Genomic DNA, 27,514 nt, shown 5'->3' on the forward strand with positions numbered 1-27,514 from the left:
AAGTTATTAGCCAGATTATTGCCAGGAATTTCTTCCATGATTGTTCTTATGGGATCTATGCTTTTCAGTATGGCAAAATATATTCTCATGATTTATAGCTACAGGAAACTGAAATTCAAACCCAGAAACTGAAATCTACTTCTTTTTTTCCACACTCATGCTGATTTGTTTATTGTAGGTTTGGTTAGCTTTGCCAAGCTGCTGACACTGATCATTTTCTTTTTTCAGAGCTATTTAGCACAAATCAAACACAGAAAAAAGATGTTAGATTTGCAGATTTACAACTAGAAAAGAATAAACAAGCAATGGAATTTTGGCCTGTCAGTTTTGCAAGTGATTTGTGAAGGGAGTATTAATAGATTGCCTTTTTATTTACTTTAAATGGACCCTAATACATATCTTCTTTTTTTTGGCTAGGGTTCCCCCTCAGATCAAACGTCCCAACCGAGAAGTAAAACCTTTGAGGAGAGAATCACCAGGACTGCAGCCACGTGGGCCTGTGGGCCGAGCACACCCAATATCAAAAAGTGAGAAGCCTGCCAGTAGCCGGGAGAGGGAATCTAGAGCGAAAGGGAGAGATGACAAGGTAAGAACAGTGGGGGCAAGGCGTGGGAGTGGGTGTTGTGTTATCAGGCAGAAGGAGTGGGATTCCTTTATTAATAAAAGAACAAAAGTCTGACAGTAATCCTACTGTAGGCTGATGAGCTATTTCTGTAATGTATCAGAGAAAAGCATGCCTTACAATGATTCAGTTGCAACGTTACCAAGCTAAAAACAGCTTTAAATGCTTAGCTGAGTTTTTAACTATTCTTTTTACATTGCCATGTTTTACTGTCCCTTTGAGTGTCTGTTAAAATTTAGGGAAAGATGTTTCTTTGAAGAACAGTAGTGAAAAATGCAGAGTATTAAAATAGTCTGGGAATTAGTTTTTAAGGATGTTTGGAAAAGAGAAGCAGTGTTAGAGTCAAAGACAGAGAAGTGGGAACTGATTCGCTGACATGTAGATTTATAAATAAGACACAAAGGATTTGTTTTGAGAACTGTAGAGGTGTATATCTGTATGAAAACTGGTGTTTGTAAGACAGTTTGTTATAAACTTAATTGTGGAGTCACTAGGAGGAATCCATAGTAACAAATAGTGCCAAACTGAAACATGATGCTTATCTTTGTGAGATACAGTCTTGAATGTTTGAGGCACATAGTATAATAAATACAAGTTGCAACTGGTGAATAAATCTTGTTAAGTTTTGCATAGGTCTAAACTACATGCTCAAGAATGAGCAAAGCTATGCAGGGAAGAATCCTGCTTTGCCAAAGGGATAGAGAAAGATGACCATTTCCATAACTTTTTATTCTGTACAAAAACATTTTAAGTAACCCTGGAGGTTTGGATAGCCCTGGATAGCCTTTCACAGCACAATTGAGAAGCCCACCAGGTAAAGTTCAGTCATTTTTGAAATTTCAGGACTGTGGGTCAATAAGATTTAAAATAACAAGTAACCATGCTGCAAGCTATAAAAGGCTTTTAAAAGTACTGCACAGTTGGTTACAGTTCTGCGAGTTAAATGGAGAATTGGAATCATGGTCTGTGACATGTTTAATTCACAGTATATGTGTAAGGCAGCCTTCAAAGCAAAAGTCCTACCTCTAAACTGAAGGTATAACAATGTACTCTAAGGCAGTGGCTCTCAACCTTTTGTGTACCAGGACCCATTTGTAAACATCAATGGCCAGTCCCGAGGCAGTGCCCCTCACTGCCGACCCACTGCCCCCCCTCAGCTCCAGGCCCCAGCCCCCCAGTGTGTGGGGTGGACGGGATGTGTGTAGGGCATAGGGAGCCCCAAGCAGCCCCTTGCAGGCTGGAATTCTGCCAGCTGGTAAGGGAAAAGCCATAGTTTCCCAAGTTTTTCTCTTTTAAAGGAGAATCTATTTTTAAAGTTTGTTGATCCATTTTTAAATAGGTTCGCAACCCTTTCATATATTCTTGCAACCCATTTTTGGATTGTGACTCAGAGGTTGAGAAATGCTACTCTAAGGTTTCTGGTGATGGGCATGAAAGTGTTGACTGTTGGTAAGCTGTACTTGTATTACTTAGAAGATGGTAATTGTCTAGCAATGTTGCTAATAATCCTACCAGAGGGAAGCCAAATGGAGAAGTGTCATAAATATGTTACCTTTAGTACTTTTAAACAATGCCTTTATCTGCATAATTTGGTTACTAGATGGCAGAAGGAAAATATTCTGTCTATTCTTGATACAACAGTGCTACAAATATGTTTTTTACACTTCGATAAAATACGTAGCTAGCTGCCATATGGTTATATGTTTTGTGCAGATGAAAAATTCCCCCCAATTATACATTCTCATAAATAACCTCTTTTGGAAGTGTGTAGGCTTTCTATTGCAAAGGCTTATTAAATTAAAAGGAAAATGTCACAATCTAAAAAAAAAAGGCTACATTTCATGATTTACATTACTGTTTAACACAAGCATGAACATAATTGTCTCCTTTCAGTTTTTTCCTCTTTAATTTAACTTTGCTGTTTTCCAGGTTCTGGCGTGGAGCTAAAATTAACATTCCACTTTCTTAGCACATCACTTGACAGAATATCAGTTACCCTTGCACTGAGTTTTAAAAAAAATCTTATAAAGAACTAGAGTCAGACATACTGCATGCACCTACACAAGACACTTTACTGCTTCTTTACTAATTTAATTTAATGTAAAGTAAAGCATCATTGTCTATATGTGCAGGGGTAGTACTTAGGAACATTCTTAAGGTTGTATTAATATATTAGTTACTAGTGAGTTAGACCTTGCAAAAGTTATTGAGCACCAAGTGGTCCTTCATAGATTCATAGATTGGTAGAGGCTGGAAGGGACCTTGCAGATCATCGGGTCCAGCCCCTAGGCAGGAAGACAACTGAGGTTAGGTGACCCCAGTGAGGTGACTGTCTAGTCTCCTCTTGAAAACCTCCAGGGTAGGTGACTGCACCACCTCTGGAGGGAGTTTATTCCACAGTCTGGACACCCTGGCTGTGAAGGCATTCTTCCTGGTATTAAGCTTGAAGCAGCCTTCCAGGAGTTTGTATCCATTGGTCCTGGTCTTCCCTGGGGGTGCCCTAGTGAACAGTAGTTCACTGAGCTCCTGATACACTCCTCTGATATAGCAGTAAGCTGCTATCAAGTACACTCTCAACCTTCTCTACTTAAATAAATTTAAGTATAGAGGCCCAAGTCCCACAGCCTTTCCTCATATGGCTTGCCTTTCAAGCCCCTGATCATTGGGGTGGCTCTTTTCTGGACCCTCTCAAGTTTTTCCATGTCCTTAGAAGTGCGGTGCCCAGAACTGGATGCAGTACTCCAACTGCGGTCTCACCAGTGCTGAGTACAGTGGGAGTATCACTTCCTTAGTTTTACACAAGATGCATTGGTTGATGCATGCCAGAGTGTTGTTTGCCCTGTTGACCACTGCCTCACGCTGACGGCTCATGTTCATACGATGGTCAGTCATTACCCCTAGGTCCCTTTCAGCCATGGTGCAAGTCAAGCTGTCACCACCAAGCCCATGTGTATGTTGAGGGTTGTTTGCCCCCAGATGGAGAAGCGTACACTTGGAAGTGTTAAACTTCATCTGGTTCTGGTCTGCCCAACTCTCTAGCCTGTCCAGGTCTGCCTGTGTCTGCAACCTATTTTCTGACGTGACCACACTGCCCCATAACTTGGTGTCGTCTGCAAACTTGGCCAGTGAGCTTTTCACTCCCCCATCCAAATCATTGATAAAGATGTTGAAAAGCACCGGTCCAAGCATGGACCCCGGAGGGACACCACTGGCCACTTCGCGCCAGGACGACACAGATTCGTTCATGAGAACTTTCTGTGTCCTATCTTGTAGCCAGTTTCCCACCCACTGAACTGTCGAGCAGCTGAGCCCACAATCTTTCAATTTTCCCACAAGGATATCATGGGATACTAGATCAAAAGCCTTTTGGAAGTCTAGGTATATAACATCTACCTCGTCTCCCATGTCCAGGTGGTGAGGGACCTGGTCGTAGAAGGAGTCATTCAGAATCTTACCTTCTGCAAGCGTATCATGCATAGATTCTTTAATGAGCTTTTCCAGGATTTTCTCTGGGATGCAGGTTAGGTTGATTGGCCTATAGTTGCCCAGGTCCTCCCTCTTCCCCTTTTTGAAGATGGGCACAATGTTGGCCCTTTTCCAATCCTCAGGGATTTCCCCTGTGCACCACAAATTCTGAAAGAGCTTTGCCGGGGTTCTGCGATGATGTCAGCCAGCTCCTTCAGCACTCTCGGATGGAGTCCATACAGTCCTGCTGACTTCATAGATGTCTAGTTTTTCTAGTTGGTATTGCACCCACTCAGCATCCACAGTGGGGAGGCTGTCAGTCCCAGCATGTCCACTATGAGCCTTATCTCGCTTGACTTTCCCCTTGGTCTGGTGAAATACCAAAGCAAAGTGTGCATTCAGGAGTTCAGTTTTTTCCTGAATGTCGGTTACCATCTGTCCCAAGGTGTTATGCAGGGGTCCCACACTTCCATTTGTTTTCTTTCTACTGCCTTCATACCTAAAGAAGGACTTCTTATTGTCTTTGATTCCTGTAGCTAACCTAAACTCTGTGACCACCTTGACTTTCCTGATCATTTCCCTACAAGTGCTGGCCACTGTTATATAGTCCTTCTTGAGGACCATCCCTAGCTTCCACTGTGCATACACCTCTTTTTTCTTTTTTTAAATGGACCGCAATGTCCCTATTAAGCCAGAAGGGCTTACCAGCCCTTCTGTTACCTTTCCTCTTCGCAGGAATGGTTTTCTTTTGTGCTTTGAGGATCGTATCCTTGAGCAACGACCACTTCGTGCACCCCATTCACCTTCCCTTCCTGGTCCTGCACTTCCTGGGTCAGAAAATGTTCCTTGATCACAGTCAGGAAACTGTGTGAATGATCTGACCTAGCCAAGTATTCTTCCCAATCTATGTCCGGGTAATTGAAGTCATGACGACCAAGTCCCTTGTACGTGCGGGCTCTGTCAGTTCTTGAGAGAACTCCAGATCCAGCTCTTCCCCTTGGTTTGGTGACTTGTAGTAAATGCCTATAGTTAGGTTTCTCTCATCTTGCCCTCCCCCCTCGGTAGCTTGACCCAGAGGGTTTCAAGCTGCTTATCTTTGGAGCCAGTGTCAGCCTCCAGAGAGGTGTACTGCTCTCTCACGTAGAGAGCTACCCCTCTGCCTTTTCTCCCTACTCTGTCCCTTCTGTGCAGGGTGTATCCCTCTACAGCTACACTCCAGTCATGCGAGGAGTCCCACCAGATCTCCGTGATCCCTACTAGGTCATTCAGCCTTACACATGGTAAGAGAAGGGACCTTTCTCCATTTGAATTCTGAAAGAATGGGTGAATGAAATTGTGCCTGATGGCAGATTTTTCCCATAAAGATAATCTAGGTAAGGCGCAAAACCAAATGAATCTTTTCCCTTATTCTAAGAATGATAAAGTTTACTGTGGGGGTAAAGGCAGGATGGCTAGTGGGATTGAGGGTTTGAAAATAGAAATGACCACAACTGAGGTAGAAACAAAACTCAACAAGCTTAACGCACTCAAGTCAAGATATCTTCATCCCAGAATTCTGAAAGAACGTGCGACTGAAATTACCTGCCTGATAGTAAATATTATCCATAAATCTATCCAGCTGGAGGTGGTGCCATATGGCTGGAAAAGAGCAAACATGCTTATATTAAGAAAATGAGGGAAAGCAATTTGGCTACCTTAACTATCAGCCTGTTAGGCAGGCCTGTCAGCTTATCTTCTGCAGTAGGCAAGTTATTAATTATTTTTTCTTTCAAAGTTTGTTCTAAAGTAATAAAAGTAAATGGAAGATGGGGTAAAAAGCAACCGAGGTTTACCAAAGGTAGAGTAGGCCGGACTAATAGGGCACGTCCACACACGCAGGCACATGTGCTTGTAGCAGATCAAATAGAAGCGGTGCAAATTTGAGCCGGGGCTTTTTGCCTCAGCGCACATGCCCAGACATGCACTTTGGTGTGGTGCATGTTGTGCCACTCGGGGCAAAATAACCCTGCCTGGCTCCTCCTGGATCTGTAGCCAGGGGGAGCTAGAGTGATCCCAGTGTAAAAAGCTGCTCTGTCCTGGCCCCATCGGTACAAAAAGCTGCCTTGGAAAGTAGCTCCATTCTACTCGCTCTAAGGAGCTTCTGGGGCCTGGCCAATTGGTACCTGGGGACAGAGCCCCTTGTTGCAGCTGGACTGCTGAAGGAGCCCTGAGAGTTCCCTGCACCCTCTATCCATTACAGCAGTCTGGCAGTGGGGGCTGCTGCCTGGCTGTGACCTGCTGGGCACCTGCCAAACCCAGATGAGAACTGCACAGCCAGTAGAGGCATCTGCTTCTCTGAGCCAGCTGCCAGCGGGCTGTGGCTGAAGAGTTGGCCTCTGTGCGGCACTACTGCCATGTGTGCCCCCTGCCCGGCCATCTGGGCAGCTATCGCCTGGAAGATGTTCCCAGTGTGGTGGCCTGCTTTGAACTGTCAAAGCATGTCCTCCTGGCCCCCACTGGCCAGGAGGTCAGCCACCTCCAGCTGGGTCCAAGGTGCCAGCTAGGAGCAGGCTTCTCTGCCTGGGTCCTGCCACTTGCCTCCCTAGCAGGAATTCTGGTTTTCCCTATTTGAAAATTGAAAAATTCTTGATAAAAAAAATCCCAAAGTCCCTCTGTAAAATACCCTGAAATCCATGTTCCTCCACAATTAAAACAAAAGTCCACTATATATAGTGAGAGAGAGAGAGAGACAGCACTCAGTTGGGCAATATATTTATTGGTATATCTACAGTGTTAAAGCAATTTGGACACCTACCAGTGTCTCTATCATCATAATAAAATGAATTCTAAATACCTATATGTTTTGCCTTCAGTTTTCTTATCATAGAGCACTTGGAGCACCCCCTGACCCTTTCACTAACCAGGATGTGGGGACAGCTGCCCCTGCAGCCACAGCTCCTGCTAGCGGGTCTTATCCTGTCTGGCAGCTAGGCACTCAGGGTGTGTGCTGGAGGGATGTGGGGTTTGAAGAAGGGGGATGTGGGTGGCTGTGGGGGGCTGTGGGGTGTGTGGGTGTATCATGGGGGGGCAGTGTGGGGTGCTGCTCAGGAGGGGTGGGTTCCCTACCCCCCACAGGGCATAGCCCCCCCGCACAGCTCGTGGACAGCCCCCCCCCACAAGGCTACAGCCCCCCAGAGGGGCCACATGACCCCCCAGGGGCTACCACCAGCCCCCTGCAGGGCCCACGTGCCCCCCCCCTTGCTCCCCTAGCCCCCCAGATTGCTGCCTCGCCCGGCCCCATCCCCATCCCCTGCCGGCTCCTGCAGCCACCCCAATGGCTGCCATGCCTGGTCCCACCCCCTGCTTGCACCCTCAAACCCCCAATGGCTGCCCGGCCCCAGCCTCCTGGTACTTAAACAAACAAACAAAAAAAACCCCGCGCTCAGCAGCAGTAGTAGCTGCCATCAAGGTCACTGGGGCCTCCTGGCAGAGCCCCCCCCAAGCATAGCAAGAGTCATCGGGGGGCAGTGGGGACTGTTGTCGGCCATCTGGTACCCGCACTGCCACTGCCCCATTGCATGGATATAGCCCGGGTCGGCAGGGTGTCGTGCAGCTCCACGCGTTGTCAGGCAGCTGGAGCTATTGCAGCTATCACCTGGGGCCCGGTACCTCTCAGCCTGAGCTGCCCCAGTTGCCTGACAGAGCATGGAGCCATGCAGTGCCCTGCCGACCCCGGCTACACCCACGCAATGGGACAGTGGCAGTGTGGGTGCCAGGCGGCAGGGGCTGGTAACCGCTGCCCCCTGCTGCCCCATGCTGGCAGGTAGCATGCTTCAGCACCGGGGTGCGAGCCAGCCATGGAGATTCTCTGCCTGGCTACCAGACTGTCTCTGTGGAGGACCCAACCTCAGATTGCCTTTTTTTGCCCTGGGGTATTTTTTGACCCCTAGATATCCAGGGGTCTAATTTTTTCCCCTGCACTGCAAATTTGCAGTGCAGGGAACATTTTTTTATTCCCACATGTGCTTCTTGCAGCGTCTCAAAGGGCCTTAAGACACTGCAAGAGGCACATGCACGCTCATCGGGATGCACCCATAGGGTTCTATTTTTGACAAGACAACTAGTTTTTTAGACTAAGGAAATGCAGGAGAAGATGAAGAAGGTGGTGCCCTGTGGGGGGCAAGGGACCCAACCCTCCTGGCAGAAGAAATATGATGTAAGGAACAGATTGAAAAAGACTGTGGTTGTCTGTGATTGCTATGGACTCAACCTGATGACCCAGGCATTCCCTTCCAGTCCAGAACCTGCCTGTTCACCGTTGCTGTCCCAAGCTGAGCCCAACTCTCCATGCAGCCTGGCTAGAGCAGCTCTGGAGCCCTCCTCACACTGAGGAGTGTGGGGATAGTGGGAGTGGCAGGCAAGAAAGGGGGTGACAGGGATGGGGCACATGCTTCTGAGTAGGGGGGCGGGGGGGGGGGGGGAAGATGGGAGAAGGTGGGTAATTCTTACTTGCTTTGGGGACTTAACGAAGTCCACAACTGCTGCTCCTGTAATATGGTCTATCTGTCCTAGTGGAGTAGGAAGGAGACTGGGAACCAGGAGCAGAGCCACCCCTGCAGTGCTGGTTGCTGTTTCCCCCTGCTCCCCTTTGTGGTATCCTTGATCTACTTCTGATCACCTGAGTAAGGGTTGTGGGATTGGACCTATGATCTGTACCTATAAGCCACTTTATCACATGTGAAAACTGTAAACATTTTAAAACTTGCTTTATTTTCAGTACAGATAAGAAATAAAATGTCCTTTCTTCCAAATTGATGCTCAGTCAACATTAATCAGTCTGGCATTAAAGTATTTCTTGAAGTTGGTTTCCTTTTCAGCTCTTTTTATTGGTGAATTGAATCTTTTTTTTCTGGATCTTTAAATTTCATCAAGACTTCTTGCCTAAGATTGTCAAGATGCTTGCAAATTGGTATTTAATTCAAAACAAACTCTGAAGCAGTAGAACAACTAAACCTTCTAATGAGTTATGTCAGAATAGATCATTTACAAGAGACTGTTTAAAAAATAAAAAAGTTCTGCTGTGGAAGGAAATTCTCAGCTGTGATTATTTAGTATATAAACATGATTTATCCAATAAAAATGCATTCAATTGCGAGTCATTATTACTCTAGGAGAGCAGCAGCTTGTGAATGCTGCGGGTGAGAGGATCATGAAGACGAGTGCCAGTGCACAAATGAAACAAGCGTCTCATATTTACTTAGCATACAAGACATATGTATTCGTTTCCTTCCACAGTTATTCTTCAGGCAGCCTTTGTAGTACTGTTGCCAGTCTTCATACAGTGTTTTTCATTTAATGCTGCCACCCTGTGGTTGCTCATCGTAATTACATATTGGTTTTAGTGGGAGTGCATGGATAAAGTGTTATTAGCATGCTTTCAGCACATGCCAGCTGTGCATTTGGTTCTCTGCCTTTGGCTGTTTTTTTATTTGCAAAGCATCGTTATCACTGTTTGTTCTGCATCATTTTATTTATTTGTATACCATCTTTTTGCACAGCAATAAGCTACACTAAAGTTTGCTCAAATGTGGGAGCCAACCTCAGGTATGTCATTCAGTCCTGCTGCTTTCAGCTGCCTTTGCAGTGCACTAGTAGTCTGAAACCCCCATGGCTTCCTGCTTTTAAAGCATGGCTTAATGTTTAATTTTTTTTTAAAATACGCCCCTGCAGTTTTTCAGGAGCATGTGTAGCAGATTGATCCACCTTGAAAAAAAGCTTGTTTTATGGGGCTATGAGAGAATTCTATATCATGGAAAAGCTGCAACTCTTGCCTTTTTTCTACCATGAATAATGTTTTTATTGTTGCATACATTTTTTATATCTAAACCTCACTCTCATTTGAAGACTTCTGAACTCTACAGGTGCCTTCTTTGTTCTTTTTCTCTTTGAGGCTCAGTGTCCTTTAGACAAGCAAGCTCTGGTTTAAATGCAACACTCAGCTCTCTTTCTGTCATGAAAACTGAACCGGGAATATTGAGTAGCTCTGACTTTGGCTTGAAGTGAGAGTTGAAAGAGGCTAGAAGGACACCAGCTGCTCCCTGAAGGGCATGTGAGCTAATGGGCATAGGGAAGGGGCATTGTACACTGGCCCTTGGCCTTTTCTGCTCTCCTCTGCTAGCTTATTTGTCTCTGCCCCCTTTCCATGCTATTTTCCATTGCTGTTTCCAGACAGCTGGGATACTTTAGCTTTGTGCTGATGCTTTTTAGAGACTGCGATAACAACTCTAAACCAGTTTCCTATTGAGCCCAGTTCAGTTAAAACAATGCAGCTGCTTCTCAGGCACCACTGAGCACAGCCGTTGAGCTGGGAAGGGAAGTGGTTTTCTTCTGAAGTGTCGGAGTAATGGTGCTTCAGAGAGGAAATGTTTCTTCACCCATTAGCTCAGCAGAGCTCTGGAGCTGCTAACTGGAGACTGTGAGCAGCCTGGGGCAGAGGCTGTGCTTTCCCTGATTCATTTGATAGTTCCCAGAACCCTGAATACAACTGTGATATAAAGATGGCTTAGGTTGGCTTGGGAACTCATTTAGAGCTCTCAACGCAGTCATTTAAATAAATATGAACTCCTGAAAGTATCCCAGCTGTGTGTGAGGCTGTGCTATGAGGGAGAGAAAGGAAATAGACTGTTGTTTGCAGTGTGAGAAGAGTAACGACTGAGTAGGAAAAGCCTTGTCTTCAAGCTCCTTTGTATCTTTGTAAATAATTAAAAAGCAAGGGGAAAGCATCTATTTGCTCCTCCTCATTAAAGCTGATGAGTGTGACATCATCATGATTGTAATACTAGGCTCCTGGTTGTGTACGGTCAGCAGGTAGTGCAACAAATGTAACATTTGGCCTAACCAACCAATCACAATACACCTTTGGACCACCTATGGACCAGGATTTAATGCAGCATTGAGTCATGACAGGTTGTTCACTATTAAGCTATAAATGCATCCGCTCCTGCATTCAGCTGTGCTGGTAATCTAAGGAGTATCTTATTGCTACTAGGGTCTTGTTTGCCCCTATTTAAACAAAACCAAATACATTCTTGATTAACATAAAGAAAAAAATAGTACATTAAAGCATACTTCTGGGATAGTGTGTGTTCACAGAGGATAAAACAAAAATGTGCTTTCTTAGCTGTAATGAGAATGAAACAGTCCAGAGTTATACATGAAAGTTTGAAATTACTCTTGGCTTGAGCAGAGCAGTAGCTGAACGACATTGTTGTATAATTCTAATCTTGGAGCTTTTAAAAGCAAAAGTTTTATTATTAACTTGTGTTATTTCATTCCCAGGGAAAGAAAACCCCTCAGGAAGGTGCTGGAGATGGAGAAATTCCAAAGTTTGATGGAGCTGGGTATGACAAAGACTTGGTTGAAGCACTCGAAAGGGACATTGTATCAAGGAATCCAAGCATTCATTGGTATGAGGATTTTCAGTTTTAAATTTTTTTGCCAGGTGGAAAGGGGCTGAGTACATCCTCTGAGTGTGTCTGTATTTACCACTTAGAAAATGGGAAACCATCATGACTTTCCAAACTGGAAAAAAATGGGACTTTTCATTTTAACTGTACTAATTTGACTGCAGTGTGAGACTTTCATTCTTAGCCAATATTATGTGCGATATTTCCATAACAAGTAATGCTAAAATGTGTAACTGCCCTCTGGAGAACTATAAAAATGTTCCTTTGATGAACACATGATCCAAAAAAATTTTAATTAGCAACTTGCAGTAACCTTACTTGAAAGTCACTTTTTCCTTCCTTTCACAGGCAGGTTCATTTTTAGGCTACAAAATTATAGCAATGTTCTCACTAGGAACAGAGTAGCATACTAAAAAGGACAGTAGTAACTGAAAGACTTTTTTTCAATTTTTCATGTCTTAAAACCAAAGTAAGATATTGTGTGCATAAACTGCAGTATTTAACTCTTCTTGCACAGGGATGATATAGCAGATTTGGAAGAAGCCAAGAAGTTATTAAGGGAAGCTGTTGTTCTTCCAATGTGGATGCCTGATTTTTTCAAAGGGATCAGACGGCCTTGGAAGGTGAGAATTTATTACCCTAGTCTAGGGGCTGAGTAAGGGCATTTACCTACATGCCAACATATAGTTACATATACATAGTGTTGTAACATGTGTGTACATGCTGCCTTGATATAGATTTAAACATTAAAACAATGCACAGTAAAAACTGGTTAAGGACATGGGTTTGTGGAGATTAGAGAGAATGTGGGACCCCGCACCTGGTGGCTACATGAGATGTAGTTGGGGTGGGTTGGTACGATAAAAGACTTGCAGTTCATCATGCAGCCCGCATTAGCCTAGGGTACAGAGGGGGTGGGGGAAGAAAACATAGCAACAAATTGCTGTTGAGAGGATACCAGACCCCATGTATGGTAACCACATTGGTAGGGATTTGTGAGGTGGTCAAGCACACTCAAATACAGGTTTTAGCATGTGGGGTACAGTTATTGGGGTGGAGGGTAGTCCAGGGCATAGAGAATGGTTGTGGCAAGTGCAAGGGGGGTTTGGGCCACCCCCTCAGTCTTGGTGATGGCTGTTGGTCTTGGGCAACTGTCCTCGTATTGGCAATGGACCGTGATGTGTTCGATGTAAACGTTCCTGGACTAAAGGAAGCTGTCAGGTGCCATGAGGCACGTCATCACAGTAGTGGTGTCCCAGCACACATGAATTTTTAGCAAAGATGAATACTGTAATTGCTTAATGAAATCACAGTATAACCATTTATGCAAAATGTATTGAACTAAATATCTGGACATGTGTGGAAAAGCTGGGAGGTTTATAGATGAAAAATAGCTACAGGGCTATAAACAGAAAATGATGTCGTTTTTGGTACAGGATTGACTGATACTTGTTTAGGGATTTGTCACTTTCCGAGAATGTTGTAATGGTGAAACTCAGGAGGATATGTTTCCTATTTACTATACTGTCTGTGGCTCTGATTTGGCAAAGCACTTGTGTATGTGGGTAGCAGCAGACACGAAGACTCTGACTCACCAATACAAGAAAGGACACACATTACTAAAATCTGTCCCTTCTTCCCCACTGGGGCTGCATATCTAATCACTAGTTTAGGGCCAGACTTTGCTTTTCGTTGTCTGGCTGGAGGTTACCTCTGACCTTGGCTCACCCTCTCACCAGCAGGCTAGTGGTCTCCACACTTAATTTGTCTTTATCATTTGTAAGTCAGCACTGCCTAAGGGAAATACTACTAGAAGGCACCACAGTCCCTTCTTTTGAGCATGCCTTCTTTAGCACACTGCTGGCAGCTCCCGTTTTCAGTGTTCCTCTGTCCCCTCACAAGAACATGCCGATGGCTGCAAGAGCCACAGCGCAGTTCATGGATTGGAGTGTTCCTTCTGCCTGTGAGATTAGCTGTGCCTGTCCCTCTGGTGCCAGCCATAGAAACTGGGCAGTTACCAACTGGGAAGGAAATTAGAACTTAGGTTTTTCCTCCTTGCTGTTCAGTCTGAAACGTAAGCTGGTTTCTGAAGAGCCCATTCATAGTCTGTCATCTGAGAATTTACAAATGACTTGTGAAGCTGCAATTTTGCTTTCTTCCTTTTTACACAGAACAGTGTGTTTTTCCCTACCACTGCCCTCTGCTTGTGCTAGAAGGATGAAATATTTTGAAGTGAAGGTTGCTTTTTGCTGTACGCAGTGCAGCAGCAGCAAGCAGATGTTGACTCTAGGCATTCAGGGCAATAATTCAGAGAAAAAGCAGCCAAGTTTCCTCTTGGTGGATACTCAGACTCTCCTGAGAACAGTTCCCAATCCTGCTTTCACAGCCTGTCTCTGCATTCAAAATGGGTGCATGGTATGAAAAGGCCAGCTCTCCTGACTAAACACAGGTGCTGGATATTTGCAGCCATTGCTTTCTGAATAGCCAGGAGCTGCTTGTTTCCTTTCTATGTACTGTTCTTTGTGCCAAGAAGGCCCAGTCTCTAGCTGTGCTTCCCACTGCTCTGCTAGTGATTGTTACAACAACAAGAAATAACCCTGCCATGATTTCATCAAAACGCTTGCTCCCTGCAGTGTGTTTTAGCTTATTGGAATACTCTGGATTAACAGCCTGAGAAGGGGAATAAAGAAGGCATTGTGTTTGTAAGGGATTTTAACAAGCCAGTAAATGCCAGACTCCTAGATGATACAAAGAACAAGTAGTTTGGTCTGGCACGCTCCTCCTCCCAACCCTGGGCATCTAGCTTAGCTGGAAATTCAGGCTCAAATTTTGTGCTGATTTTCGCACTGTGAGCATCTGTCAGTGGCCTGATTCTCTCACGGCCTTCACCTTGGGGGGCCATCCAGACTTGTGCAAAGTGGATAAATAATGCCATCAGCCTCATTTGGTCACATTACACCTATGTGATAGAGAAGGACACAGCTACTCGTGATCCAAGGCATGGGAGAAATAAGCCCCTTGGATTCGCTAGTGGTGAGTTAGGTAGAAAACTGAAGGCAGAATTTAACTCCCTGTATTAATTTTAGGACTGAGACCTTATCTATGCTGGGATTTTAGCTACTTGGGGAGCCAGTGTAATCACAATTTTTGTGGGTACAGCATGATCTAAATTAGGGAGGCTTAGCTTGGTTTGAAACTGGGGTAAACTATGGGTGCTTATACACATGCTCCGCGGGGGTGGGGAGGGGAGGGCTTTAATTAAAGCAGGTCCTGAGAGTCCCTCTAATTAGAACACCTGGAGTGTCACGTGTATCAGCGTCCCCATGCTGAAATATGGCAGAGGGGGCGCTTTAATTAAAACTAATTTAATTAATTTTAAAGTACTCCTGCCACCATTTTTAAGCATGGGGACGCTAATACACATGACGCTGGACTCTGGTGGAGCATGGTAATTATTACGCTCCAGCGGACTCGATTAATCAAGTCTGCTCCAACACTGTAATTACAGCACATCGGGGCAGCCTCTCTGCATGTGTATAGGTGCCTTGTGTGACTAATCTAGAAAGAGCATTAGATCATCTAGCCTGGCCTCTGGTATATCATAAGCCAGGAAATTTCATCCAATTATCCATGTGTATGCTGTGGGCTGGCAACAATTGTCTAGTGCTGCTGCCATCGTAGCAGTGACTGAATCCCAGGGTAAGCAATGTCTGAATGATCTGAGGGAGGAGAAGCCAATATCTTTTTTGTTGTTGTTGTTTTTAATGCTTATTGCCCTGGAGTCTGGGAAATTTTGGGCAGCCTAAAAAGTGACATTGTGCCATTGACTGTATGGGAAGGATATGAACATTTGTAACTTAATTTACCGATGAATATATGTTTGCGCTCCCATTAGCGAAGTGTTAGATGGCAATAAAGGTATTAAGAGTTAATGGAAAAAGAAGGCATAGAAAAGCTATTGCTCTTGATTAGTACTTTTTTGAATAATTGCATTCCTGGTTGATTTGTTTTTATAGTTCTTTTCCATGTCATTCCTTGTGCTTTTTGAAGTAAATTTTTGTGAGGAACAGATGAAACTTAATTTGCAGCATAGATCGCATTTAACAGATATTTTATTACTGTGGCATTTTATGTAAGATATTAATTGCAAAGCACATTTATGATGTGCAAGTCTAATTCCAGCTAATTTGATTACCCTTGAAACACAGTATGACTTTACTTTGGTAAGCTTTTGTTAGCTTATAATCAGATCTTGCATTTGTAAAAGCAAGCTGCTCAGAAACTGCATTCTCAACAGCAGAGTGTTGAAGTCACCACTTTTCTTCTTGGCCACTATGGGGTGGGAAAAACAACGTACTTCCCCATCTGAAGGAGGCATACAGTTTAGAAGTAGCCTTCTAAAGTATCTGGAGGAATTTTATTGAAAACATTATTGAGTACCATATTTGCTTGCATATAGTATGCTGCCATACATAGCATATATCTTGATTTTTGAAGAGGAGCCTGAAAAAATATGATTGAGATAAGTCAGTGGCAGCAGCTAGGGAGCCGAGCCTGCTTCCAAGTCTGCTGCTGGACCCGTGCACTGGATGGGATCTGCAGACCAACCTGGTACACTGGGTCTGCGGTTGTGTGCCAAGTCTGACCCCACACACTGAGTCTGGGGCTGCGTGCAGATGGGGAGGAAGCTCCCCACGGGTCCTAGAGCTTCAGCAATTAACACAGCCACTACTCTGCCCCTTTTCGCCTCCTGCCAGATTTTCAGGCCCTAGGGATCTCTTTTCCTTGCATGTAATGCCCAGCCCAGTTTCCTCCAGCTGGTTTTGAGGGGAAAAGGTGTAAGTTACGTATGAGAAAATGCAGTATTACCCCTCTCCTATGGGTCAGCATTAACCCTTGACTCCTCCATAGGAGGAGAAATGGTCATTACCACCACCTACCTTCAGGAGGCCCTGCCACCGTGGACCATTTAAAAATGAATGCCTCCCTTCTTGGTCAGGTCCAGAAACAAGCAATGCTGCTAAAACTCTTATTTGGCCTATGAAAATGTTCAGTCTCCCCATCTAGAATATCCATTCACTTAAGAGTGAATAAATGGATATGGACTTAGAGGTCACCTGAGACTTCCCATCTTGCCCTTTCTGTCAGCAGGAGAGGGGAGAAAAGGATGCCTCAGTGGTTAGGACATTAGGAGGTTCATTTTTTTGCTTTGCTGTGGGCATTTCTTGTGCTGCACTGACCACATCACTTAGGCCCAACTCCAGAGAAATGTTTAGGTACTTCACTTCCGTGACAGCTAGGAGAGTTCAGTGCCAAAGTATTTCTGTTGCTGCCAGTCTCTTCTCTTTGTGCATCATTTCCCCATATGTAAGGTGAAGATGATGGCACTTCCCTACATCACAGGAGTGTCCTGAGGATACAGGCATTGAAATGTGAGGGGCTCAAGTGCTATGGTAATTTGGATAGATTAGAGAGAGAATAAACAGTGTGAGTTGCCCATGTACTTTATGAATGGCTTTAGTGAAGCGAAGTGAAAATCAGCCAGACTTGCACATAGCTGGAGTTAGGAAGTTTGGGTCCTCCACATCCCAAAGAAGTGCCCCATCCATTGGGCTACTGGCTTTTATGCTTGTATAAGTGTGTGTCTGATTTCATGTAAAAGTGGAATGAAAAAAAAAATCCAAAAACTTGATTCCTGTTCTGGGAGGAAAAAAAAAATTCTTGTTTTCAGCCCACCCCCACTCAAGCATGCATCAGTTACATTGTTGAGCCATTAATATGAAGACTCGGAGTCATAGTTGGGTTTAGCACAATGCAGCCGATTGCAGTGACTTTGTATTTGCTTACTCTTGGCTTGCTTTTGTGGTGCCATTCAGCTTTTATTCCATCTTGAATTGTAGGGTGTGCTAATGGTTGGCCCGCCTGGGACTGGCAAAACAATGCTAGCCAAAGCTGTTGCTACTGAATGTGGAACAACGTTCTTCAATGTTTCCTCCTCTACTCTGACGTCCAAGTATAGGGGCGAGTCTGAGAAGCTAGTGCGCCTCCTCTTTGAAATGGTAAGGTCTCAATGACGTGATCTGTGTGCTGAAGAGCCCTTCATGTGGGAAGGGACATGTGTGGTTGGTCCTCATAGCACCCTCTAGTGTCTGGCAGCAGGATGAGGTGGCTAGAAGTGCAGGCTTCATTTACCAGACCTTTCTCAGTATATTTTTGAAGATGAAGAGTAATGATAGGTAGTGGGTTTGGGAAATAAAATACGTTTTATTTTTGTTTTCCATGTTCCATGGGGGAATGTTGATTTTTGAAAACGAGGGCCAAATCCTGAACTGCTGTTGAGAAATATTTTGTATGCAACTCAGGGTGTGTGTGCATGTGCACAGGTGCAACATGTCATTTACTCCCTCTGGATCGGTTAAAGCATCCTGTAGTTTTTAGAGAGACTGAGAATGAGACTCCCCTGTATCCACCTATGTTTTTGCCATTAGGAAAACCAAACTACGTCTTGCACATTGTCTGTATTTTGATTGTGTTCTTTTTCTCCCCACTCATTGCAAGATACTTGTTGTCTTAGCCCCTGACCTTGCAGAGCTCATGTGCATAGAAAGCATCCCCAATGACTGTCAGCAGCACTGGGTGCCATGTGCAAAGTCTTTGTAGGATGACTTCAGATTTAGTTGTTTGTGGTGTGGGGTGTCTTTCTGTGCATGTACACACTGCATAGCACAGCAAGGCCCTGAGCCTGCTCTGGGTGTATGTTTACTGCTGTAGTCTAAATTGTTTTGTTCACTTCTGAATAAAGGCTCGGTTCTACGCTCCAACAACAATCTTTATTGACGAAATAGATTCCATCTGCAGTCGCCGAGGCACATCTGATGAACACGAGGCAAGTCGCAGAGTCAAGTCGGAGCTGCTTGTTCAGATGGACGGTAATTAGTGTTGAGGTGTTGCTTTGGGGTTGGGCTGCAGTTTATCTTCTGGATTTGGGTACAGCTTTGAGGACTCTTCATTGCCCAGCAACAAGTAGGGCTGGTTGGGAAATCAGAAGCATCCTTTTGAGGGGGGGAGGGGAGGGAATTCAAAGCTTGTAGTTGACTTAGTTCCAAGGTGTTCAAAACAGATCTTTTTAATAAATAAAAAAGTATCTGGTTTGGGGTTTTTTTGGTTTTAAAATGGATTTATTTTTCTTCTCTTCTTTCTCAGCAGTGAAAAAGAGTTTTTTGTAAACTCTTTTTTTTAAGACGCCACTTTGACCAAACTCCTCCCCCACCTTAACGTGAAAAAAAAAAAAGATAGGTAGATTAGGAATATTTGCACAGCTAATTCCAGACTTCTGTTTTTGATGTGGTGCACAGAGAGTACAAAGTTTTAAATAAACTCATTCTTCTTTATTGACTCACTCTGGCAGGTCCTCTTGGTCTGATTTAACAATCCTGGATTTAGCAGCGACAATTGGTATAATTTGTTCATCAGTTTTCACAACATGTCAGGGCATTCGGCGTATATGTGTTTTTGAGGCCATCATCACAGGAATAGTAGTGGTATACGGGTTAGGTAACCCATTCTTGTGGTGGTGTTGCTCTCACAATCATTTTCTAATGCCTCAAAGTGTGAAGGCACATTGGAGAAAATGCAGGGAAGACACAGCTCTTTGCCCAGAAGGAACTGGTTCCTTTTTAATCTAACTTTAGGTTGGGGGAATGACTGAAAACTTTTACCACCTCATGGATTTTCAGTGGCTTAAATAAATTGAATGGGTGTTTCAGGTGAGTCACTGGTGGACAACTGTCCACACATCACAAAATCACCTTGTTGGCAATCTCAGCAGAAGCCTGATCAGCAAGGCAGATGAACTCCTCTCTTCTCTAGCATTAGATTGCTTTCAAAGCAGTTTGGAGACATGCTGGGAGTGTGACATAAGGAAGCTTGCCCTGCTACTGTCTATGTGCTGTCTATTTATTGAATGGAGCATCTCCATCCCCAAGGCCTGCCAGTCTAGCACCTGTAAAAAGGCAGGAATTCTCTGAGACTGTTAAAATGACTTTTTCTTACACTGTTGTACTAACAGGGGTAGGTGGTGCCTTAGAAAATGATGACCCATCTAAAATGGTGATGGTGCTTGCTGCCACAAATTTTCCCTGGGACATTGATGAAGCTTTGCGAAGAAGGTTGGAGAAAAGGATTTATATCGCTTTGCCAACAGGTATGAGTATTACAGGGGTTCTCTCTTTAATGGTTGTTCCAGGAAACTCACCATCTATAGTATTTCTTTGAATTGTGAAGAGTTTCCTGACATTTCTATTATAAACATTGTATTTCAGGGGTTAATTATTTGGCTTTTGTTTTTCTTAGAAGAGAGAAAAATGGCTTGGGGGCTTAAAAACAAAGAGCTGCAGTATTTCATTGCAGATCCATTGATGGGTTCTTACTTTTCAAAACAAAGCTAGTTTTAATGAGCCTGGAATTATTTTAAATGTTTAACAGTCAATCCTTGAGTGATCATCAAAGGCAGCCTTTGGACATTTTAAGAAATATTGCAAATGCACTTCCATGCCCTTGCAGACAAATGCAGAGAAGTGGATCCATGAATTTTCACTCTCAGGCTTAGTGCATTATAAATCACTGCTTGGTAGCCTTTATGGCTAGACTTCAAGTCACTCAGAATGCAGCAGGCTGATTGCTTTCCTGCCCTAAGACATCTCAGCTTGTATTGTCTTTTGTGGCTGTCATTCATATGTCCTATTAATTTCAAGATCCTTATCACTTGAAGTTTGCATAGTTTTGTTTCTGCTTGGTACAATGGGTGCCTCATAGCTTTGCATGAGCACTCAGGATAACAAGATGCACGTTCATGGTGACAGCACTTGTGATTGAGTTTAGCAGGTATAAGGACATTTAATAGGCATACAGCTTGTCTTCACGGTTCCCAGACAGGAACAGCTCATAACAGGGTAGCTGTCTTTATGACCAATTAGTTTAAAATTCCACCTGTTTTTTTTTTCTCTTGTTTCCAGTGAAACAACACTTGCTTTTGACATAACATAGTACAACTTGTACTACTTATGAGATGTGTTCCCACTGTATTTGTGGGTTTCCGTTTTATCATATCATTCCACAGGGGAGGAGATTAAGCTTCTCCGTGTAAGTCTAGGCAATGTATTTATAATCACGCTTGGTAATTTGAGACTCTGGGATTCAGTTGGAAAAGTTTTTAAAAAAATTGTGGGACATGGTGTGAGTGTGAAGTTCATCAGGCAGCATTCTTTAAGGGATGGCAGGGCTTTCTGGCCCCTATGGAAAAGTACTCTGGTTTAAAGAAATGGTTCTGCTTGTGTACCAGATGCATGTGGCTGATGCTCTGTAAATAACACACACTCATCCAGGAGAAAATGCCAGCTATGTGAATGTTTACCAGCCTTTTGTACTAGAAACAGTTCTGTGAGGCACTTAGAGACCATGGTCAGATACAGAATCATAGAGAGATAGGGCTGGAAGGGACCTCCAGAGGTTATTTAGTCCAACCCCCTGCCTGAGGCAGGATCATCTCTATCTAAACCATCCTATACAAATCCATAACCCAACCTCTTAGTAAAACTACTGTTAACCTAACATCAGTGTGTGTGTGTGTGTGTGTGTGTATACACATACCTGTGTTTTTTCTCTTTTCTCTTATTTCAAGGGAGACCAGTAAAGACCAACAGGGGCTTTGTTTGAAAAACTTTGTCTACTCTTCCAATGTGGCCATCTTATCCTGCGTCATCAGAAATGGTTGCTGTAGAAATGAAGATGTTAGTTTCATGTACATTTCCTTTGTAGTAAAATCCAAGAGAAGAGCCCTCTTTCAGTCTTTTTCCCCATCCCCAAAGTGACAGGCTTCCAAATGTGGGTTCCCAAGTTGCAAACATAAGACTTTAATACACATATGCTCTGTGTGCGCCAAGTGACTACTTGGCTGTGTAAATGAGTACTTTCTGCAGCAGTTCCCATTTTGTGCGCACAGCACCTGTGTTTGAAAGCTGACCAGCAGAGTTGTTTCTAATTGTAATACTTCTGTTTTCCATCAGGCATCAGCAACTTTTTAAGCTGCCAGTTCAGCAAAGCATTTCAGTGCTAGCTTAAGGTTTGGCATAGTTTTAAGAGCTTTGCTGTATCAGTCCGGGTCTGAGTGTTGTCTGCAACTGTGTGCTAGAAGTATCATTGTAAGTGTCATCAACCTTGTATAAATAATGTGCAGTCTAACTTTGAAGCAGAGGGGTGCATTTGAGAGACTGAGAAGAATCGTAGGTCTGCTGGATCACATTTCTTGTTGAATACAAAGCAAACAGCCAAATGCTTTGTTACCTGAGAAGCATAGGCATTCTGCATGACCGCACATTCTAAAGCACTCTTGGTTTTTATAAAGTACTTAAGCAATATGTGTTTTAGACTACATGTTCTACTGAAAAGGCAACTGTTCTTGTTTTCCATTTTCCAATATGTGAACTTTTTAACTTGTAGCTTCCATTTAAAGCCAGAAAACGTACTTCTGAGTTTTCATTCCCATGTGCTATAGGGACTTAAACATATTCTTAGGTCTTTAACCAGGTAATGTTTGTATTGTAGCAAAAGGCAGAGCTGAGCTGCTTAAGATTAATCTTCGGGAAGTAGAGCTGGATCCTGATATCCACCTTGAAGAAATTGCTGAGAAGATTGAAGGCTACTCTGGTGCTGATATAACTAATGTGTGCAGGTACCTTTCTCATGTAATTTGTAAAAAATAAACAAGTATATAATCATTAGCTAAGTTATTTGATAAAAGGGAGTGGCAAGAGGCCATATATAAAATGCAGTCAAACCCATGCCAGCCACAATCAGTTTTAAGGCATAAATACAGTTGCTAGCACATTCATTCCTATCCTCAGGATGATGCAGCGTGTGTGCAAGATGTGACTGTGTACCCTGATTTTGGGGAGAGGGACAGCCCCAGAAAATCTTGTGTTCCCAGTGTTTACTTCCACTGAGCAATGTCTGTTAGTGTGGGGTGAAGCCTTTTTCTATTTATTTTTTAAACCAGGGGTTTAGTAGGTGGAATTCCCTGTCCCAGAGAGAGAGCCCTTTCACAAGAAACTTTTCTTAGGGGATGGGCAGTAATTATTTTGTACCACAATGGAGTTCTGGTCTGGGATGAAGACTGCTAGGCACTGCTGGCATTACTGCCACTAATAAATGACATTTAGTTTGTTACTAAATATTACTGTAGTGTCCAGAGACCCCAACTGTGAATCAGGGCCATATTGAGCCAAATAGAATTGTCTGGAAACTGGACTCTGTTCCATGGGAAACTCTGAAATTAAACAAGCAGAAAACCTTTTGAAATGGAAGGAAAAATGGAATTTCCCTGAGAGAAGGTGTCTCAGCTTTTCATTTCCAAAAGGTCAGTAGGTCCTTTCTTTTTTACTTTTTCAGAACATTTCTGAGACTCCCTCAGCTGCAGTGAGTTGGGCATCTTGGAGCTATAGGAAGCCCCAGCACTGGGGCAGTCTTCCTGGTGCATCCAGGAGCTGGGGGAGTTGTGGGATTGGGGCTGCCGAGGAACCAGGAGCTTGGGAGCCAAAGCTTTCAGCCTGACATTTCCTCATCACCCTGCAGGCGAGCTGCAGAGGAGCCAACGGTGTGAGCTGGCAGGAAACCTGTCTGGTTTCCATCAGAATTTGTTCAAAATCATCATGTTGCCATAGAAATTTGACAGATTGGCCTTTTGTGGGACAGCCTTTAGTTGGAAATTTCCCATGCAGATCTAGTGCTAGAATCTGCATCACACATACAGAAACCATGTGCCAGATCCTGTTCCACCTATTAGGTGTCTAAGTGTGGGTCTACTCCACCTTGCTCAAGTCCATGAAAAAAATACAACTTTTTTAATGTGCCTTCATCTTTGCCTCAAAATTATGCCACAAAATGCAGGCAGAAGGAGGAGGACCTGCTCCGCGCCTCACACAACCCACCTGTTAGGCAAATTGCTTTTCAGGGTCTCAACTATACTTAGCCACTTAGATGCCAGAGTACCACTTAGACATTTGATGGGTGGAATGGAATCTGGCCCTGGGTCTTTTCTCTGAGCAACTTATAGTCTAAATGCACATCTCGGAAATGGTGGCAACTATGCTTTGTCCTTTTGGTTGTGTTAAAATGACTCTGGAGTTCTCAACTCTTTGGAGCGTTGCAGTGGCCGACAGATTAAATGTTATCCCTGAGGCCTGTATTGTCCCTAGCTGAGAAAAGCCTGTTGACAGGGACACAAAATTGAAATTTCCATGTGGGCCCTGTTGTGAGGAATCAGCAATGTTCTCCTCTGGTGGACAAGATTGGCAGAGCTCTACAAAGGACCAAGAAAAGAGGCTATCAAGCATAAAGAGCATAAGGATCTGCAAGCATTGGTGGCCTGAGCCCTGTGGGTGCCACATAGCATTTTTGTTTTCCACGTGCTGCTCTGCCCTTTACTGACTCAGCCACTCTATCAGAACAGGTTGCAAATACTAAGAGCCTTGATGCTGTGAAGGGAAGCTGGTGCTTGCACTGAGGGGAATGGAGTGTTTCAGCGAGACGAAAGCAGTGAGCAGAGGTTTTTCCATGAGTTTTGTGACTGCATTGAAAACCTGAGATTTCAGCCCCATGAATCATTGCAAAGGGTTTTCAGTTTTATGGTTTTAATTATCTCTGCCTGTTTACCATATGCTGAAATGGATTTGGATACCAGTGTGTTGAATTAATGTAGTAATCTCTGAGCATGGAAGCTAAGAAAAAAAGTGCTCTACATCTTTATAATATAAGTAAATGCTTTCTTAAGAATTTCTTCCAGTGGTCTAAGAGAATGTAATCCAAATTCATACGACTCACAACACATACTACTAGCAATTAGTTCCCATACATTTCCTTGTGTTTCCAGGGATGCCTCTTTGATGGCAATGAGACGTCGTATTAATGGCTTAACCCCAGAAGAGATCCGTGCACTTTCTAAAGAAGAACTGCAGATGCCTGTTACCAAGGGGGACTTTGAGCTGGCTCTGAAGAAAATCTCTAAGTCTGTATCTGCTGCAGATCTGGAGAAGTATGAAAAATGGATGGCGGAGTTTGGATCTGCTTAATTTCAGGCAGAGCCTGGCTTTGCTATGGGTTTTTTTTAATTGTATTCAGTTGTGAAATGTAAAATGAGTTAGGAATCTTTTATAAGGTTTAATAAAACATGAGCTTTTTCTGGAGCTTTTTCTCCCTTCTAAACACTGTTTGCACTTGAAGGGAAGAAAACCAGTAACAAGTAGGGGAGAGTAAAACATTTTATGGCTGATGGGAAAAGGGCATAAACAGCAAGAGAAATATTTTGTGTTTGGAAATGATCCTTATCTTTCTGATAAGCCCCAGTGTCCTTTAACTTTGCCCCTTTGACCTTCATGGCTTGGATCTGCCAACTGGACATGGGAATATAGCCAGAGAAGCTTACAAAAGTTTATTGCATTTATTCTGCTTAGAATGTGTAATGTTCTCAATGAGCATCAGATTCTGTTCGCCCACACATGGCTTTGAAATTGCTGTTCTTTTGCCACTGTTCTTTGTTGCTCTCAGCAGAGTGTGTGGGTAAATTGGCATCATCATAACAAGTAGTGATTGGGTAGCTTCAGCATTCAAATTGCAGTGATTTGGTTGTTTGAAATCTTGGCGTGGATGCTCATCTCACTTTGGTCCACTCTACATTAGTGTAAGTCTTCCCCCATCTTTGACTTGAGAATATTACTTGTGGCTTCCACCCATACATATGAGAAGAAAAATGAAGACTCTTGATTACTTGGGTTCAGGTTAGGCCTTCTTCTGGTACAGAGTGGCAGTAATTCAACTACGATTGATTTTTAAACTGACTTGACTTATGCCTTCCACTTTCATACTCATCCCATCCGCTTGGATTTGGTTTTTGTGCTTTCTAGATTTTTTTATTGTTATTTATTAAGAAGCATCAAAACATACATTTGAATGCAAGACACTAATATTAAGACACAGGACACAGAACTTTCAGTCCCAAATTCTCTGTTCCTGCCTGTGCTGCATGGTGATGTTTTTCACTTGTTCGTGTTGTCAGTTCTAACTGTAAACAGTTCTATTTTATGTTTCCTTTAACATGTACAATACTGGGAAAACATTTCATATCTGTAGATTTTTCCTTTTTTTTCTCTCCTCCCCCTCCTTCAAAGCAAATGAAGAGAAGTGCTGGAATAGAATCTCTGGTATAAGAAGTCCCCTCCTTAGAGCATAGCTGTCATGCCAGCAGTAGCATGTAAGCCTCTCTACAGGACTCCATCAGGTGTTGCAGAGCTAGCTACTCAGGAGTTTCCTCTGCTGGGAGTAATGAGGGGCTGCAGTTTGATATATGTCCTGTCCTCCTGATGACATTGCCAGTGAGGTTGTCAGCAGTCCTGACAAGGTTGGTAACCTGCCCCTCGCCTTTTGGAAATAGACACAGAGTCCTCATGGGTTATGTCTGTACCACTTCTTCAGGCCCTTTACGAGAACCACCAGGAAGCACTGTTTTGCCTACTTACTCTTCACACCCCAAATTTGGAAGAGAGGCAGACAAGTCACCTTGGGGTAACCCTGTTTTGCTCTTGAGATCTGTGCCTGTGCTGTGGACATTCCCTAAAGTTGACTTCACCATTGGAGAGGGGATGCAGGGCCTGATTCTTGGCAGCACTCTCAGGTCCTCCATGGAGGCAATAAAGATGCAGTCACTGCCACCAAACTGCTATTGAATAAAAGCAGCTTCTTACCACTGTTGATTTTGGCTAGATCTTGTGGTTTCAGATACCATCATTAACCCACTAAGCTCACCACACCTCCTTGAATAGCATTAGCTAGGCTTGATCAGAATTGCATTTTCTAGTCACTAGAGCAAGTACTGGTCTGGGGCCTCACCAAGTCATTTACTAGTGGGCAGAGAGATGTCAGCAGTTCTACAGTGTAAGCCTGTGAACCTGAGCTGTATTGATTGCTCATACTTTGTTGGTATTTTTTTGTCTAGAAGGCACCTTGGGCTGAGCCCATGAATCGTACAGTTTGCTCTTTTTAGACAAAGGCTTGCTCTAACTTAGACAGAAGAACATCCCAATAAATATCTTGATGATAACTCATGCTTATGCCACCTTGTGCTTTTGTTTGGATTATGAATTTCTGACATGGTGGGGGTTCCCCAGGCACAGCCTGCTGTGGCTGAGTTGGGTACAGTGCCTTCTGCAGCACAGAGAAGAGAAGGAAGCACAATGTCCTCACCCCTGCAATGTCCTTAACTCCAGGACTGGGGAGAGGACCTGTGGACCCTGCTGCTCTGGGTCCTTTAGCAGTGAGGGTAGTGGGCTTCCTGGATTCTCCCTACCAATCCCCTGCATGGGGGGGAGCATAAGCCTCCATGTAACTTTTTCCCTGGCCCATTTGTTCACTTGTGCTGGGTCAAGCATGGCTGGGCAACCTGATGCAAGCAACCATCAAACTAAGCTAGCTGCAGTCTCCACACTGACAGATGAGCAAGTGAAAACCAGATTTCATCCTTATAGGGTGTTTGGGGGTTTTTTTGCTGTTTTTTTGGGGGGGTGGGGGGGAGGGCTGGACGCACAACACATTTACACCAATGCAATCAGCCTTTACACCAGAGTGAAAAAAGGAGCACACTCCTGACATATAGTGTTATACAATGTAATTTGCTAGAATCATGGATATTGTTGCCCAGGACAAATAAGAGATCAAACTCCACTGGTGTAAGTCATAGCATTATAGATGCCATCTGTCCACAGCTGATCCTGTGCTAGCTGTTTGCTCACAGCATTTTCTCATATACCACGTATAAGTTTAAAAAAAAACAAACAGCTGCTGGAAATTGGAGTGTATAATATATCCAAGAAATATGGTAAGAGCCATTTCTGCCACTTACTAGAGTAAACTGTAAATAAAGCATGCACATGATCCA

At 43.7% G+C, this 27,514-nt stretch overlaps 1 protein-coding gene across 3 annotated transcripts in view; it reads left to right on the forward strand.

The window, feature by feature from the left end:
- KATNAL1 (katanin catalytic subunit A1 like 1) overlaps nucleotides 1-26,684 on the forward strand; it is a 61,108-nt gene extending 34,424 nt beyond the window's left edge. For all 3 annotated transcript variants that reach the window (XM_006274948.4, XM_014595945.3, XM_019497369.2), the window contains exons 4-11: nucleotides 418-586; nucleotides 11,405-11,532; nucleotides 12,050-12,155; nucleotides 17,433-17,591; nucleotides 18,335-18,461; nucleotides 19,601-19,735; nucleotides 22,135-22,261; nucleotides 24,458-26,684. In XM_006274948.4, the coding sequence (XP_006275010.1) occupies nucleotides 418-586; nucleotides 11,405-11,532; nucleotides 12,050-12,155; nucleotides 17,433-17,591; nucleotides 18,335-18,461; nucleotides 19,601-19,735; nucleotides 22,135-22,261; nucleotides 24,458-24,656 (1,150 nt within the window). In that variant the 3' untranslated portion in view covers nucleotides 24,657-26,684. The remainder of the gene's footprint in view (nucleotides 1-417; nucleotides 587-11,404; nucleotides 11,533-12,049; nucleotides 12,156-17,432; nucleotides 17,592-18,334; nucleotides 18,462-19,600; nucleotides 19,736-22,134; nucleotides 22,262-24,457) is intronic.
- Nucleotides 26,685-27,514: the final 830 nt, after the last annotated feature.

The sequence above is a fragment of the Alligator mississippiensis genome, chromosome 1 (assembly GCF_030867095.1).
Source record: "Alligator mississippiensis isolate rAllMis1 chromosome 1, rAllMis1, whole genome shotgun sequence".
In the NCBI taxonomy this organism is placed as follows: domain Eukaryota; kingdom Metazoa; phylum Chordata; order Crocodylia; family Alligatoridae; genus Alligator; species Alligator mississippiensis.